This window comes from Cupressus sempervirens, chromosome 8 (assembly GCF_028749045.1).
Source record: "Cupressus sempervirens isolate cs-2001-9-10 chromosome 8, ASM2874904v1, whole genome shotgun sequence".
Taxonomy (NCBI): domain Eukaryota; kingdom Viridiplantae; phylum Streptophyta; class Pinopsida; order Cupressales; family Cupressaceae; genus Cupressus; species Cupressus sempervirens.
Window position 1 is genome coordinate 367,382,588 of NC_143125.1, and position 17,341 is coordinate 367,399,928.

General features: G+C 37.4%; 1 protein-coding gene across 3 annotated transcripts in view; it reads left to right on the forward strand.

Annotated features, from left to right (window-relative positions):
- The first annotated feature begins 2,898 nt into the window (after positions 1 to 2,898).
- Positions 2,899 to 17,341, forward strand: part of LOC149542848 (uncharacterized) — a 77,281-nt gene continuing 62,838 nt past the window's right edge. The window contains exons 1-2 of one of the 3 annotated variants that reach the window (XM_089797734.1): positions 2,899 to 3,239; positions 3,323 to 3,365. In XM_089797734.1, coding sequence (XP_089653860.1) covers positions 3,012 to 3,239; positions 3,323 to 3,365 — 271 coding nt within the window. In that variant the 5' untranslated portion in view covers positions 2,899 to 3,011. The remainder of the gene's footprint in view (positions 3,240 to 3,322; positions 3,366 to 17,341) is intronic. The other 2 variants (XM_089797736.1, XM_089797735.1) reach the window with 2 other exon arrangements.

Below are 17,341 nucleotides of genomic sequence, written 5' to 3' on the forward strand. Positions count from 1 at the left end.
TCTTGTTGCGATCGAGTTGCAATGTCTTACATTGTTGAGTTTCCTAGTAGTCATCGAGTTTTCTATGTTTGTTGAGTTTGCAATTGCTACTGAGTTATCCTTTATTTTCGAGCATGCTGCCGAGTTCCTTTGGTTGCTGAGTTCCTTGGTCACTGAGTGTTGTCAAGTTCTTTGGTTGCTAAGTTCCTTGGTCATTGAGTGTTGTCAAGTTCTTTGGTTGCCGAGTTCGTCGAGTTGCAACAATCTATTGGATTTTTTGTTTGCTGAGTTGTTTGTGTGCAATTTCTTGTTAGAGCTGACCTTTGCATTTAATTTAGTAATAGGTATTTGTTATGAGCCAACTTGTGGCTTATTCTAGTATTTAATATGAGAGTTTATTTTATTATAATTGTAATTGGTCGACTTGTGGCCATGCATGTATTTAAAGAGGTCTTTGGTAGAGTCTTATAGACAGATAGTCAAAGGATTAAAGATAGTAGGAGTAGAAGCAAGTTGAGATGCAAAGTTTGATCATCGAAGATTGTAATTGTTTGCAATATGGTTGTAACCGAGAAGGCCTTACAACTAGGCATATATTAGATATCTTTGATGAATATATGAAGGCATTTTGTTCCTTTATCTCCTAAGTTTTTTGTTATTTGGTGTTTGTTTTTTGCTGTGTTTACTCTAGTAGGTGGTTGGGTAGCTGGGTATGCCTTTGGCCCTGGTTACCTCAAACCTCCTTGCATTTGGTCCATTTGCAAAAATACTTGTTATTGGAATGGGAAATAGGAATACTTCTTTTGTGGACAAGTCACTTTGGTCTGTTGGCCTTGTTCTTTTGTCGGAGAAGCCCGAATTCGATTGCTACAAATAGAAACCTACTGTTATTGTTCTCCTGTGGTTAAGAAGATATGCTACCCCTACAAAAACAAGGATGAAAGTTGTTGCAACATTGTAAACATCCTAACCAATTTGGGCATTGGGTTGGTGATTGCTAAACAAATCATGAAAAATTTGACCCAGAAACCACTGCCTATTTGTATGAATGCTTAATAAAAAATATAACGACGAATGATGTGGGGTTAGACAACCAATTGATATTTAGTGGATTGGATGAAGACTTGGAGCTACACATAGATTCAATGGGCATTTTTAACAACATTCAGAAGATATTGAAAATTTTGTGTGCTGTAGGTGCTCATGATTTCTCTTTTACAAACATTTTTATGCTCAATCCCCAACTCACTCTCAAATTATTGAGTGCCTTAATCAATTTCTCCTATTATAAGTAAAAGGCTATAGATGATTTTATCGATTCAAACTTGTTAATTGGCTTGTTTGTTGTTTGCCACTTGAAAAGTTTTCATTTGAATTCTCCACAACCACCTCTCTTTTATTTGAAAACTTGCCCAATTTTTTTTATAGAACATGAAAAATTTGACAAAGTTTTTTAGTTGATGCTTGCACCTTGAAAATTAAAATAAATTCCCAATTAAATTTTAGGTGAATCAAACAGGACTGGGATTCTCATTTTCTATTCTCATTTCCATTTTCATTTTCCATTGTAATTTCCTATTCCTATGCTTGTAACCAAACAGACCCTAAGGGCCCGTTTGGTTGCAAGCATAGGAATAGAAAATTAGAATGAAATTGTGGAATAGGAATGGAAATGGGGAATGGGAATGGAAAAGAGCAATCTCATTCTTATTTGGTTCACCTAGTATTTGATTGGGAATATGTTACTCCCTTGTTTGGTTGTACAAACACACAAGTTTCCTACTGTTTTGATTGGAAGGGCAACTGATGGAGCAGAGTCAACTTTAAACCAATATCTGATAGAGATTTAGTTTGTCACATTGTGTAGGAGCTCTGTTCCTCCAAGCAAGACAACGATTTCTCAGAATGATTCGATGGACGTTTTCAAATACACTTCCCATGGATGTTTTTGCAAAGATGTCATGATTTTTAAACAATAAAATAAAATGAAGATTTCCATTAAAACTCGACAATATGAAAAGTCATGGCTAAGTGGGGCAAAAAAAGGCAGTTAAAAATAATCTACGACAGATGCAAGATTTTGAAGATATTAATACAACTTCTTGTTATCTTGCAACCTGATCATACAACAGTACTAAACCTTAGAACATTTTGGAACCTTGAAAATAAATTTTGCCTTGTTGAAGGATGCTCACTGAGATGTGTAATGGGCCATTTAAGTTTATTACAAGTTTGGGGGCTATACAAATAACCATCTCAAGCTACCATATGGTTGTGCTTTGGAAAACTATAGTATAAACACAACTCCTCAAAATGTTAAGCTAAGTCTGGTATGAAAACCCATTCCAAATCAAAATGAAAATCAAAGCCTTTTCAGATTAAACCGAGAGGAAACGTGAAGCTGCTGTAGATTAAACCCTGAAAACGAAGAGTGAAGCCGTTGCTGAGCGGAGATGAAAATGATTTCGCTACCAAAATGTTTTAGCCCTTATGTGCAAACTCGAAAACCCAAAAAAATATGAAATTTGGAATAATAAGATTGAGAATAAGAATGGCCTATTCTAATAACAGATTTTTTTTGGCATAAACTTATGCTCGTTTTAGGGGTAAAATTGGAATACGAAACCATATTCTCTATTCTGATTTGGTGCACCAAACAGAAAATATAAAACATATTCCAGAATGTCTATTCCTATTCTAGCAAACAATCAGACCCTAAAAGAAAGAGACGTATTCCCAATTAAGAGAAGGAATGCCTTGTGTATTTACAAATAGGCACACACTAGCATCGCACACTATTTTAATAATTTTTTTTATGCACGGAAAGGATGCATTAGTAAATGTGGTAAAAGTCCAAAAATTTAATAGCTTCGAAACTTTAAAAAAACTACAATATTTTAAAATATAAGCCTCCTTTTATAAGACTGCTTAGCAGCCGTAGTTGTTTAATGCGCTGGTTATCGGAAACACCAAAATAAACAGACTACAAATTCAAAGGAAAATAATTTTGTAGGTTCTGAGTGACTGTAGTTATGGAAATCAGGGGGCCATTGATGCGGGCATTCAGTGTTATGAGTAGGAGTTTCAGCTCCGCCGCTGCTGGCGCAAGTGAAGTAGCCAAGGTTAAAACAAAGAGGAAGAGGAAGACATTGTTTGAAGTTGCCAGGTTTCTACCCGATTGGGGAATTGGCTCTAAATTCTTTAAAACTCACTGGGACCCCAATGATTACTGGCAGCTCTCTCGTATCAACCTCTATAAGGTACTTCGCTTGCCCTCTCTGAAGCTTAAATATCATAAATTTGTTTATTTGTCGATGAAAATGTAGTGTCGTTTGCATTTCAGGACGGCATTCACGGGAAGGCGTGGGGTATTTTTCACAAGAATGGTGAGCTACTCGTAAACCCTTAGGCTTAAAATAAGAAATTCGTAGTGTCATATTCAAAGCGGGTCCGGTTCAGTCTCAGTCTTAGAAAACTAATAGCCAATGTATTGGAACTTTACATTTAACCATCCAAACAAGAATTTGCAAATACACTTGAAACTGTTTATATTATCGGTGTCTGCTAGTGGTTACGATTTTTTTTTCAGAAGGGATGTAATCGTTTTCATCTTGTAAGTTCTAAATCGTTCCATTGCCTTCTTGATGCAAATTCGTTCAATTGATTGAATTGTGAATATGTAACGGACTTAGCACAAACTAAGCAGGCCAAAATTTTGACTCAAACTTGGGACTCAAGAATGTAAAAGTACAAATTTTGACCAGATTTATTCTTAACAATGACTAATGTGCAAGTTGTATGCTTATTTGTAATAACTGACAATTAACTTGAATCTTATCGAATCCTACCTTTACACATCTCCATTGATTGGTCCAGGTCTGCTGTTTTTTCATTACTTTACCCGGTTCATTCCTGTGCCGTGGAAATGAATCTGCAAAAACTGACATAAAAAACAGAACTGATTTAAAGTCATGCAAAATACTGAATTCAAAAATTGCACGGAGAAACTATCTCTGAGTTTTAAACCAAAAGGAGTACAATGTATCATAATGTTCTCCTATATGATTATGACGATTGCGTAGAGCGAGCTATCACCATCTTAGAAAATTACATATCCATTGTCTTTTTGCAAATTATTCCTCCAACTTATGTTCCTAAGACGCAGTGCTCTTGAACTGTATAGTTTAAACTTAACATTCCTCTTGAAGAAAGATATTATCCTCAAGCATATCATGATCATCATCGAATGAAGCCCCTTTTGATGCTTTTAGTTCTGCTGCCCCTGCTGCATATCTCTCAAAATCAGTGATATCCTCCCCAATAAACATTGATTGAACATCCTCAGTAATCCGACACAAATATTGGTTAATTTCATCTAAGTCAATCCCATCATAACTTTCTTCCCCTTCCACGTATTTTATGTGAAGATATAAATTTCATCGAAGTCGATCCCATCATAGCTTTCTTCTCCTTCCACCTTTTTTATGTGAAAATATAAGAACCCCTGAAGGTTCTAACTTTCAACTTGGAAGTTTTACATTTTGTTAAACACTTTGCATGCAAACTAATAAGTTGATTTCACCAATAATCTGTTTTTCAACGAGATAAACTTGCAAACAGCTATGTAATATCATTTTAATTTGCTTAATATTCAACCTGGCATTTTATCAAATTCTTGGCAATTATATCATTTTGAAAAACAAACATCAAACTACAAGGCATTTTGTCATACAGTTTGCATATAGCCAACTGCTGCAACTATTCACAAGAATTCCTCTTTATTCAATTTTGAAAATGAATTAGGTAAATGATCAACTAATGCCTTGAAGAATAGATTTGTATGCAAATAAAAAACCTGGAATTAAATTGCAGCTTGTAATTGTTGGCCTTAATGGTTCACACGTGAAATCTGAAAGCTATTTAGAACCCTGACATCAATGTGTGATGAATCAATGTAGCACAAACCCTAAAATGTGCCTCTTTTGGCACTCATGTCACCTACTGGAGACTCACGTGGTTCCCTATTCCTTGTGGCTGCCTTAATGACTTCAGACGCTGACTTAGAAGGCTGCAATTTATTATATTTGAAAAATCTTAAACCTCTGCAATCAATCTCTAAAATAAGCTATGAAACTGAACATCAATTTCTTCATCAATTAAGCCCAATCATGGCCTTTGAATAAAGCCATCACCATTGCACAATTCACTGGGTATTTCACCAATACAGAGTGCTGAAAGCTATGAAGAATTCCCAATTCTCCAAGCTGAAACTTCAGAAACCTTTCTCTCCAAATTTTATTCCCACAATTCAATAATATCAAATGCATAGATTGATTCCATCTCTCCCTTTGAAGGTATTTATAAATCCCAAATACAAATTGAGCCTAAAGCTTCAGGCTTACGCTTGATATGACTTATCATATAGGCTTTTGTTGTTAGAATATGCTAAAACTAGAAAGCCAGAATCAAGTTGACAGAGTTAGATTACAGTTGGAAATAAAATAAACAGAATGCCATTACTTAGAGATACTTGATGTGAATGCTCAGCATCAATAGAAATCCCCAATATGAAATATCCAAGTATTCCAGTATATCTAATATATCTCCAATATGGAGAATACAATGCACCAATATGCAAAATACATGCAAGCTACCCTGTTTATATAGGAAAAAGCTGATAGAAGGCACGGGCAAGGTTGAGACAAGTATCTCAACTTGGAGGAAGTAGAGTCTTGATGGAACTCAACAACATCCCCTCTAGAAGAGTAGAGTCCAAATTGGACTCAACCATATCTTAGGAGGAGTTAGAGTTCAAGAAGGACTCAACCATACCATGGGAGAAGGTGGAGTCAAAGTAGGATCCAAGAAAATCCTTTAATATGCTCCTTAAATGATATCTAGATAAATAATATCCTCCCAATAAATAAGTTTACCTAAGTAGACTTAAGAGTGAAATGGAAAAGAACTATTTACTCTAACAGCTCCCTTGAAGTGCAACTTATGAAGTAAAATAATGTAGTATAAATGCTTTATGGGTTCTTACAACAAAGCCTTGTTAGGTACCCATGTACAACCAAAATGCAACCTGTCGTAACTGGAGAAAAGAGAGATAATCTCATGGGAAAAACCCTTCCCCACAAGAGAGATGAAAAAGAAAGCAAGATGCATGTATGGATGGAGTAATCAAGACCTCCCCATTATGACATACATCATGCATATACAATAAAGAATCCCCATATAGGAGAGAAGAAGAGGAAGAGAGACCGAGTAGTCCCCCCCCTCCAATGTAGATTGTAAACTTGTGGTAGATGCTCCAGGCTCCATGTAGAAATTGCTCCATGAATGTAGAACAACATTCCTCCCGTTAAGAAAAAAGAAAACCTGCTCAAGTGCCCTCATGCCAATACTGAAAGGTACTTTCTCCAAATCATGTGTACTATGCCACTCTGCTGAAAAAGACAAGTTAGGATCAACTAAGGATGAATGTAGAATAAGTGTCAAAGACTCAAGAGTCTCCTTTGAAGATAGACTGAGCTCCTCGAACTGCTGTATCAAATTATCCACTTTCATGTCAACCTCAAAAGAATAATCAACTAGAGAATAAAGATTAGGGTCAACATGTTCCCTCGCAGCAATTGAAGATGGATCATTCTCGTCAAAGACAAGATGAATTTCTCAATAGTGTCCCCCAAATCTGCAATGTAGGGCTACTCAAACAAACCAACAATGTCTGTCAAGTACTCATACAAAGGAGTTGTGACCGGAAGAGAATGAATGTCCTGTTGCACTGTAACAATAGGAGCCATAACAGTACTAGAATCTTTAGAAAGACCAATTGATGTAGGAGATGTATTATCAATACGTATCTCTTGAACCTCAATTGAAAGAATATCAAGATTCACTTGACCATATTGAATCTCCTCAAAAGTTTCCACACTAGATGTCTGAGTGTTTACATTAGCCAAAGGAACAGTGTCAGAAAAGTGTGAGCAGGTTTACAATCGAGATTATTGATCTACTGCCCCAACAACTGCAATATCTCTACTATGTAAATCTCAAATAATCATAGAATCTGGAGTGAGCTCAACACTTTTCCCGTCCCCACCATGTGTGATCTAATGATGGAACAAATATTTGCAGACAATGAAGGTACACAAAGGACATCATTGAATGATCCTTCGTCTATGTCAATAGACTCTTTCCCACAAGCACTCATATATGTGTTGTTAGCCATCAGGATGTTTGGCGATGAACAAATTTCAAATGAAAAAAATATATTTAATGATGAAGCCATATGATGACAATCTCCAAAATCAAGGATCCATCTCTCTGACTTAGAATTTGCAGTTGCGAGAAGTGCTTCCCCCTTCTTTTATATTGTGTTAGATGAAGATGGTAAATCTTTTGAAGGTAAATTGATTTTATTTTGTGTGAAAAGATGCTTTAACTCATCAATTTGTTTTAAATAACATTGATGTTCATCATGCCGGAATTTCTTGCAATATGCACATGTGGGCTTCTCCTATTTAGATGATTCCATGTTTGAGGAAGAAGATTCAAAATCTTTTTGTGCCTTGTTCCTTTTCTTTTTTTGTTTCTGTTCAGGATTCACTGCTTCTTTCTATATCTTAGGCTCACTAGCAATCAATGCTTGTGACTTGGATGTCTTGATGATACCCTTTTGAATTAACTTTCCTTCCTCTTGGATTAGAAGATTTAAAAATGCATCAAAAGTAGGATCAACATATGCAACTCACATAGAAACCCTATTGGTATGAAAGGTAGAAACAAATACAGAGTACTAGCTTGGATAACACATTGATAATTAATTATATATCTTCCTATATTATCTTGCAATCCTTTAGCTATGTCCTTAGTTGTTTAATCTTGGAGATGCAGTCTTCGATGTTATTGAAATTTTTTGGATCAACATTCATTAGATCATTAGCAATCTGATATCCCTTAATTTTGTCAGATTTACCGTACAAAGTTTCAAGAGCTTCCCAAACCATTTTAGGTGTCTTGAATGATTCAAGATGAAATTGTAAATCGAAAGAGACCAGTGAACAAATGTAAACAAGAGCTTTCTCATGATTGATCTCCCATGCTTGAAGAGAATTAGCATCAATAGGTGCAGGAATAGATTCGTTTACATATCCTTTGCAACCATTTTCCCTCAGATAATTTCATAGTGGTTTTTCCACAATTCATTGTTATCTGGATCGAAACTGTTGTTTTATAAGGAATGCTGCAAATGTATTAGCATTGCCTATACGGTATGCGTTTTTAAAGTGTAGATTTGAATGTATATATATATAGGAGTAGAAGAGACATGTCTCTATGTTAATCAATATTGGTTACTGTAAGTTAATTGCCATTGGACAACATCAACACTCCCTCTTAGCTAGGGAGGAAAAACACATGGTTAGATTTTACCTCAATGTAATATCAAGTTGGCATGATTAACAATATCTTTGATAAAAAGATACTAACAATTTCGGTATCATCTCATGATATCAGAAGTAATGGCCTCAGAGTATCAAGTCACATGATATTCACCAAGTACTCAAAAAATATCCATAAATAATGTATCCTCAATAATACTTACCATAGAAACATTGATGGTTTGTTTAAGGAACTTAATCCACCATGCAAGTTATCATCTGTCATGATCTTTTTAGACATCATAAGATGTCCATCACAATAGAAGGCCATGGTCAGTTTAAGGATCTCAATTGACCATACAAGCGATCATCTATCATAATCTGCTTTGACATCATAAGATGTCCATTATAATAGAAGATGAAGTTATTGTAAGATCGTCACCTTTCAATAATTTCTGCAAATACAAGTGAATCATTTGGAAGTTGTCACTTCCTCATGATATACACAGGGGGCATGCCCATTAAAATCATGCAATTACGCATGCGGATTTTTAGACTCCCCTGAATATCGATCTTGTGAGTTCCTCATCCAAGGTTGCCTCTAATGAAGTGTTAGACTCCCTTTGAATCTTATATCAATCTTCCTTTTCCTGTAAGGACATCCCCCTAGAGAGAGGAAAAGATCAAGGGAAATAGCTCTTATAGTACATATAGAAATACAAATAAGAGATTAACTACAAGAAGTAAATAAAAGTAGTTCTCAAGATATAATAATCAAAAAATACTTATCTCTTGTAGTTAAAGGATAATGCCCTTCAGACGATACTTGATCCTCTTTAGCACTACTGATAGATCAGTGCTCCAACCTCCAAGTTCATAGATACATGATTAATTACATTCTTATATCTTCCTTATAAATAATATCCAATACAAATTTATTTCCACATATATACATATTTCCTTATCAATACGGTTATGGTATATTGAAAGACATATATGTTCATTACTAGAGATCACATATTAAGATTTATATTAGCTCACCATAATATAAAAATTAATTTATAATGTTAAGGTATACCTCTAGTTGCTTGATTGGTGGGTCCCTCTTGTACACGTGGCATTCGCATGATACTTACCTATTTGACAACCTCTGTGTATAACTTGTGGTTGCCCTTCCTTCATTTCCTATACACCTATTCCAACTCATTTTCTGCATGTGGTTACATGGTTTGACTGCCATTCTCCTCTGCGATGATGAGTACCATTGTGGCGATGAAACTTGAGCAATGAGTAACTCCCCCTCCCTTGGCCTTCAACTTGAGGAGACCAAGCGTTCTTCCTGACAAAGTGAAGAGCTTAAAAAAAGATTGAGTATTTAAAACTTGTTCCAAAACTCCAATTTTGTGCGTGCAAAGAGGATATTGGAAATTGATGTGGAATTTGTATTTACATTCTCTCCTTTGAATTTATGAGCTGACATGTCATCATGGAGTTTTGTCTAGCTATTTGTGCGCACTCATTTGTGCATACTTTATGACCATCTCCCCTTAAGGTATTTGGCAATAATAACTGTGCCAAAAGGATGATTCTCGGTAAGACATTCAAAACGGTGCTTTAATGCATCATTCACATTTCATAATTGAGTAACATCATGATACCACATTACTTGAGACATTTTATCAAACATATTAGTTACACTATCTATGCCTTTGATGGATGCTTATACTGTGTTTGAAGGTGAAAACTCTCCAATTTGAGTTTTCAGTATACTGCCTCTCCAATGTGAAAACTCTCCATTTTATATCCATGTGTGTGGCTTATCAAGGTGGTGGAATGTAGATCATGCCATGTTAAGGCATTTCTGTTAAATAACTTGCGTATTGCATACATGTTTGCAGAGAAGATCATGTATTTATTTAATTTTATAGGAAGTTGTGTGCATTGGTTGTTTAATCGCCCAAAGAAATCTTTATGCCATCAATAAGGTAATCATACCATTCATAGCCATCCATTTTTTTTGCATACTATGCTCATCACAACATTAGTATTAAGGTAGGGTCATTGAGTTGGATTCTTTCTTTACCTTCTCCATTTATGGTCTGGCTCTGATACCATGTTGTTTTATAAAGATCATGTAAATGTGTTAGCACTGCCTGTACGATATGCATTTTCCAAGTGTAGCTCTGAATGTATATAGGAGTAGAATAGGCATGTTTAATGAGGAAAATTGTCACTATGTTAATCAATATTGGTTATTTTAAGTTAATTGCCATTAGACAATATCGACAGCAATATAAACATGTCCTATAGCATTCAAACAGAAATGGAGAGAACATGTAAAGTGGCAGCAAAAATAATGTCTTATGTTGATCTACTGAAATAATTACGAAGCTGTTGCACAAGTTTGACATAAATATCACTCTAAATTGATTATACATCAAATCTAATGCAAGTGTACAACTTGACTCAGATTGTCCTGAACTCTCCAAAGCTTTTTTGCCTGAAAGCCTGACAGAGACCAACCTTTTTGATGTTGAAAGAACCTGTATTCATAGCACTTCATCTGGTCACCTGAATCCATGTGGGAAATCTAGTCAAGATTGGATATCAGTAATGGTATATGTAAACAAATTGAGATCCCACAAAAATCTGTTGAAATGGCAGGTTGGACCTTGTGTGCAAATCACTCATGTCAAAAACATAACCATTGCATTAAAAGTGGCAACTCGTACTTCATCTTCCACCATTGAAAGTGCATTTGAATTAATTTCATTAAGATGCAGAATTATTTTTGGGCAGGAAAGCTATTTTTGGAGTAGTTGTGTCATTAAATCTGTTCAATAACGATGCCTTCGGTTGTGCAAGGAGGTAGGTGGGAATGAACAAGGCAAGATGTGGGAATTTTTATTTTTGGGGGTTGGGGATTAGGAGTTGGGAGTAAGCTATACTTCATGCTTGAAGCAAATGAATAAGAGTATCTTCATACCTCCAACTCCGAAGGGCATATGATTTAAAGTTATCTATAGTTGGGGATAAAGTTACCAAGTAACTCACCCCTTAAAGTATGTAAAGTGGGGTAAGTTTGAACTCACAGTCCTAAAAAGTGAACAATGGGAAATGTTGAGGATAAGGGTTGGCTCATAATTCATAAATTGTTAGAGAGTTTGGGATTAGGAGTTGATGATATTACGAAGTAATTCGTAAAATACTTGCTTGTTATTAACAAAGATCGACCACTTTGTTTGTTGATAACGAAGGCATTATCAAGTTTAGCACGAAATTCAGTCTTCCATGAACGGACCACAGATTAGATTGTAGACATTCTCACCAAGCCTCTTGGTCCTGATAAGTTTGTCAAATTTAGAGGGCAACTTGGTTTTGTGGATAGATTAACCATTAAGGGAGGGTATTGTGATAATATATAAGCTTCTATTATTAGTTAATGGTTATCTATTTGTAATATGTTTTAAATATTAGAATGTTTCTAATATTTTGTTAGTTGTAGTTATATGTTAGCTTTCTTTTAGCTGGAATAGAATATTTCTATTCTTTACGATTGTTTCCTAGGAAACATCGCTTTATTCTTTTGTATATATAGACCTTTTCGTCTCTGTTAATAACAAGCAAGTATTTTACCAATTACTATGAATTACCCAAACAAGGAAACATGGAAACTTGTGATCCCAATGACATAACATAATGAAAATGTGGGGGATTGGGGCTGGGATACATCATACCTTGCACCACATTAGAAGCATTTTTGCAAAGTTGACTCTAAAATTATATATTGAGAAGATAGATAAGATAAGATAAATTTATTAATGTCCATCAAGAGACCACCAAAAGGGTCTAAGGGACTGGAAGCGTACAACAATGGAGACAATGTACAAAGGGAACACCAAATGGTGCTCAGGAAGGAGCAAGCAAAGAAATAAGAAAGAGAGTAGAAGAGAAAGAAGATGAAAGAGGCCAAGACTAAGAGTATGTCCTTTCATGGGAAAAAGTCCCGCACCAAAGGGTACGGACTAAGGCTGCCAAGGGCACTAGTCTGTCTCTCTAAATACCTCTGGAGGAGTGACACTGTCGAGAGGATCCACCTGGGGTCCTAGTTTGTCTCTGAACACTGTTGGAGGAGTGACGCTGTCGAGTGAACCTACTGTAGGGTCTGACAGACTTGGAGTGACAGGGGGTAGGAGTGGTGAGTGGCCGCTTCTTACCCCGAGTGGGAGGCAAGGGTGAGAAGAAAGCTGCGATAAGCTGATCAGAGGCCTGGTGCTGTGGAAAAAGTAACTGCAAAGTGTGGTCATGAAATTGCAATGCCTCTTGGAGGTAAATCACAAGGCATCTTTGATCTGGGTAGCTAAAAAAGGTGGAGAGAGAATGACACTCTTTGAAACAAACAATATAACCTCCCTCTAATCTCATAGTAGATGGGGCACCGAAAAATGAAGCAAATTTCTGTTTTGGCTTTAGTCAAAGAACATAACCAACAAATCCGGTCATCTTTGTCAATTTGACGATCCGTCTGGATCTGGAGTCTGTGGGAACCAACAAAAAAGGAACCCAAAGAGATACGCAAGGCATGGATCCAATGCCGAAATAGATAACTAGGGCGCATGATGATTCCATCTTGGATATCTAAAAAGTGCTCAGCATAAAAGGCCATATGCGGATGAAGCCCCCAGTGGGATTGCACCAAGTTGCGAGAATGTAATGTTTGTAAATCCATTTTGATGTGTCTGTTCAACTCTATTATGGGGGGAGAAGGTGATCGGGAGCATCCAGTGAGAATTGAAAGGGGGGGAAGGTGGTCAATCTCAATCCCTACAGATCTCAATAGAGGGGTGCCCTGAACATGCCAACAACAAGCTCTGGTGGTAGAGTTTGAGTCAGCAATAGTAGTTGAACAGTAGGCCAGATAGGGGTAGTGGTTACGATCGTTGACAGAATCCGCAAAACCACGAAGACAGTGGAGATGCCAGATCAAATCAATGACGACTCCAAGCCTGAAGGGATACGCACCAAACTCAGCAAAGATAATACTCTGCGGGTTGGACCGATGACATTTGATGATACATCGTAGAAAAAGTGTTTGAACCCGCTCAATCGAGGCCCAATCCGAGTCAAGGAGGGAGGGACCCCATACTACAAAACCATAGAGCACTGTGGGTTTGACTAAGGAGTCCAAGAGGGACAACTTAGAAGAAGTGTATAGAAAGTGATGTCAAAAGCACTGTCTCTCCAACAAGGCAAGGGAGCCTAACCCTTTGTAGATCTTGGGCCAGATTTCAAATCTCAAGCTGAAGTGGGATCCAAAGAACTTAACCCCAAGATACATCGAAGATGGGTCAATCTCAACCTCCTGTCCTTGAAAATATAAGTGTAGGTGTGAGGTCTTCAAGCAGTTGGAGACCATGACCTGAGTCTTACCCAAGTTCACAACCAACTCATGTGAGTCACAAAAAAGAAGCAAGCCCATCAAGAAGCCTCTGAATACCCTCGGGAGAAGAGGCCAAAAGAACCACATCATTTGCGAAGAGAAGGATGTAGATCAAGACTTTGTGCAAGTAAAAGTCCTTGAGAAACTCCTTGAGCTCATTGATGTAGATGCCAAATAGGGTAGGAGAGAGAGGGCAGCCCTGCTTCACACCAATGGTGCTCTATATGGTATCAGAGAAACATTTTGAAGTCTGGAACCTGCCTACCATAGTCTCATAGAGCTTCATAATAGTTGTAATCAAAATGTCTGAAATCCCAATGTCTCTAAGCCTCTAGAAAAGGGCCCTCCAAGGGATGGAATCAAAGGCCTTGCAAAAGTCCATTAAGCAGTAATAGACTTTTGCCAAGTGGTGGCGAGCCTCCTCAATAATAGCCTGTAGTGTGAAGATGTGGTCCATGGTTTGGTAGTTTGTCCAAAACCCCGCTTGTCCCTTGGTGCGACAAAGCCTCCTATTGAGGTCACTAGATAAGATAGTATTCAACACTGTGGCATACAGCTTGGCGAAGGTGTGGTCAATCATGATGGTCCTGTAATTGCCTGGTTTCGAAGTCACCCCTACCTTATGTATTGGCTAGATGACATGCCTCGACCAAGAGTCAAGGAAACTAGTGCACACCACTCTGTTAATGAGTATGGGGAGGAAGGGGCCCAAGACAGAGGCAACAAGCTTGAATAGTTTAGCCTGAAACCCTTCCTCATCCGCCGCTCTGCTACATATGGATTTGATAACCTCATAAATCCTGGAGGGGGTGAATAAGTGATGATGAGGAGGGGGAGTGAGATGGATAGAGGGCTGGTCGGGAATATCGTAAAGGGAAGAGGTATGGGTTATGAGGGAGCAAAGGTTGAGGGTGGAAGGGGGGCGGGGAAATAAGGTGTGCCAAAAATGCTTGGGGTTGTGGATAAGCATGTCATGATGGGATCTGCATTGGGAAGTGATGAACAACCGTTTCTTATGGCTAAGAAAGTGTGGTAAGAGGTGCAATCGAGGGTAAGCGGGGGAGCTAGCGGCAAAGGCAAAGTGCAAGGAGCAATGGAAGGTTTTGTAGTCTATCATCGAACTATTGGTTCATAGGGAAAGTGTTTCGACACTTGGTGATGCAAGAGGAGGAAGTGGTGCGGTGTGGGATGAAGAGGAGGGAAGACTCCTTAATCGCCATAGCTAGTAAATCAAACATGGAAGACACTTGGCTAGAGAGGGAGAAGCGATCAGGGGGGAGGAGTCGTCTAAGGTGGAGGATGAAGAGGTCCATGTCACTCTCAGAGAAATGGAAAAGGGGATGGGGGGAGCCGCAACCAATGGGGGTGAGCATGAGCATCACGAGGTAGAGAGTGGGAGAGAAGTGGATCACGAGGTTGAGGAGGGTATGGGCGGCTAGTGGGAGAAGACAATGTTAGAAGTAAGGGATACCAAGGAAACAGTAACTAGGTAAAATGATGGCCAAGTTCCAACTTTGAAAAGTAACCTAGTATGAAGGCTCAAAAGTTAGGGATTGCAGGGAAAGCATGTTGGTAAGATAAAGTTTGGTACATTGCCAAAGACAAAGGAAATGTAAGGTTCATGAGAAGGGTATTTCGACAAGGAGAATTTTGAAACTTCAAGAAGGAGATTAATGGGAAAGATTGGGAACAAATGAAAGTTATATTGAACAATGGTTGTCATTGATGTCAAAGGTCTTAGTTAGAGGAGTCTGCTATCAGGGAGAATTGAATGCAATTGGGTATGATAACAAAGGAGCCAATGTGAGGTCGAATCTCCTGTCATGTTCATGCCTAAGCATTTGAGTGTTGGAAGTACAATATTGACTCGTGTTGGTAATATCTGTTGAAGTATGCTTATAATATCATCTTATATATATTCCTGTTGTTAGAAGTGATCCAAAAGTATGATTCATAATTGGTTGTGGTAAGCTACTTAGATAGTGAGCTTGCTCCAATAACTTGTCACGTTCAACATTCTGTCCATTTGAGGGTTATGTTCTATGGATATGAAAGAGAGTATGTCTACACATAAAAGGCCAGATTCAAGAGTTTCAGTAGTTGAGCATTAGTGGATAGAAAGTTAGAAGTGACAAAGTGGTCATTGGCTGATTGGATTGATGCACCAAATCGGTGCGTCAAAGGATTGCAACATATGGTCTTCCAGGATAGCATGTGGGTGGCTGTTGGGACTATAACTATACATTGTGTGATGCATAGCATGTGTCTTTTTTTGCAACAATGTGTGGGCTATTGGACTTGGCCTATTACACTTTTGGTTAAAGGTTATGTTTGTTATTGACTTGTAGATGCAACTTTCTATATATCAGGTCGACATGTGAACATAACAACTGATGTAATGCATATATAGTTAAGGTAAACAATTTTCTACGAATTTGGAAATCAGTACTCTAGAGTACATGTTATGAATGATGTGAAGTAAGAACAAGGCAATATGGGTTACATCTCAATCATTGTGCGGTTTTATTGGAAGATCATATGCACTATGTAAGGAAGTACTAAAGGTTGCAGAGATCAAAAGCAAGCTATGTATTCAGTTTTAAGGTTTGCAATTCATCTTTCTTTGGTATGTTTTGTATAGATCTTGGTGTAGGAGATTAGTGTCGCTGGTAGATTGGTGCCTAACTCATATTGTAAGTAATCATACTTTTGTGAGCTTGCGTTTGGGTAGTAGATTCAAGCATCTATTCTCACTATGATTTTTCCCTTTTGGATTTCCACATAAATTTGATGTTTATGTTTGTGAATGTGTGCTTATGTTCCTTATTTGATAAACTGCAAGTTGATTCTTTTAATGATTGATCTGAATGTGGTGATTGGAGATGTTATTAATGGTAATTAATGTTCGATCATGTTGAATTTAGCATATATTTTCTCCCCTGACATATTGTGTACTCGTTAATTGTTATTAGATCCAAGTTCGTTGAAATAAGTTTAACATCTTAAAGTAGATCCAAGGTGGCACACTCGGTTGCTCAAGAAGGTCTCTCTTCAAACAAATCATCACTTGTCAACGAATCCACTTATGCTTTTTGGAGTGTAAGAATGGAGTCACATTTGATGTTCATAGGATTTGGGTTTGGTAATCAGTTTTTGATGGGTATGATATAGTTGAGAATCCCCCATGAGATTAGGCTAGATCGAAAGTTTATGAGAATAATACTAAAGAGAAGAATGCTATTTTATGTATTTCATCTAACTCTAAGCATGTGAAGATAATGCATTGCAAGACAACAAAGAAAGTATGAGATAAATTGCACAATATCTATCAAGGAGATGACAAGCTTAAGCAAGCAAAGCTTTAGACCGACAGAGGTTAATTTGAAAGATTGAGAATGAAAGAAGATGAGAACATTGCTACATTCCTGACCTAGGTTGATTAGGTGGTCAACTCTAATTGAGGACTTGGGAAAGATTTGAAGGAGTTAGTGATTGTGATAAAGGTACTTAGTTCATTCCCCCAAGATTTGATCCCAAG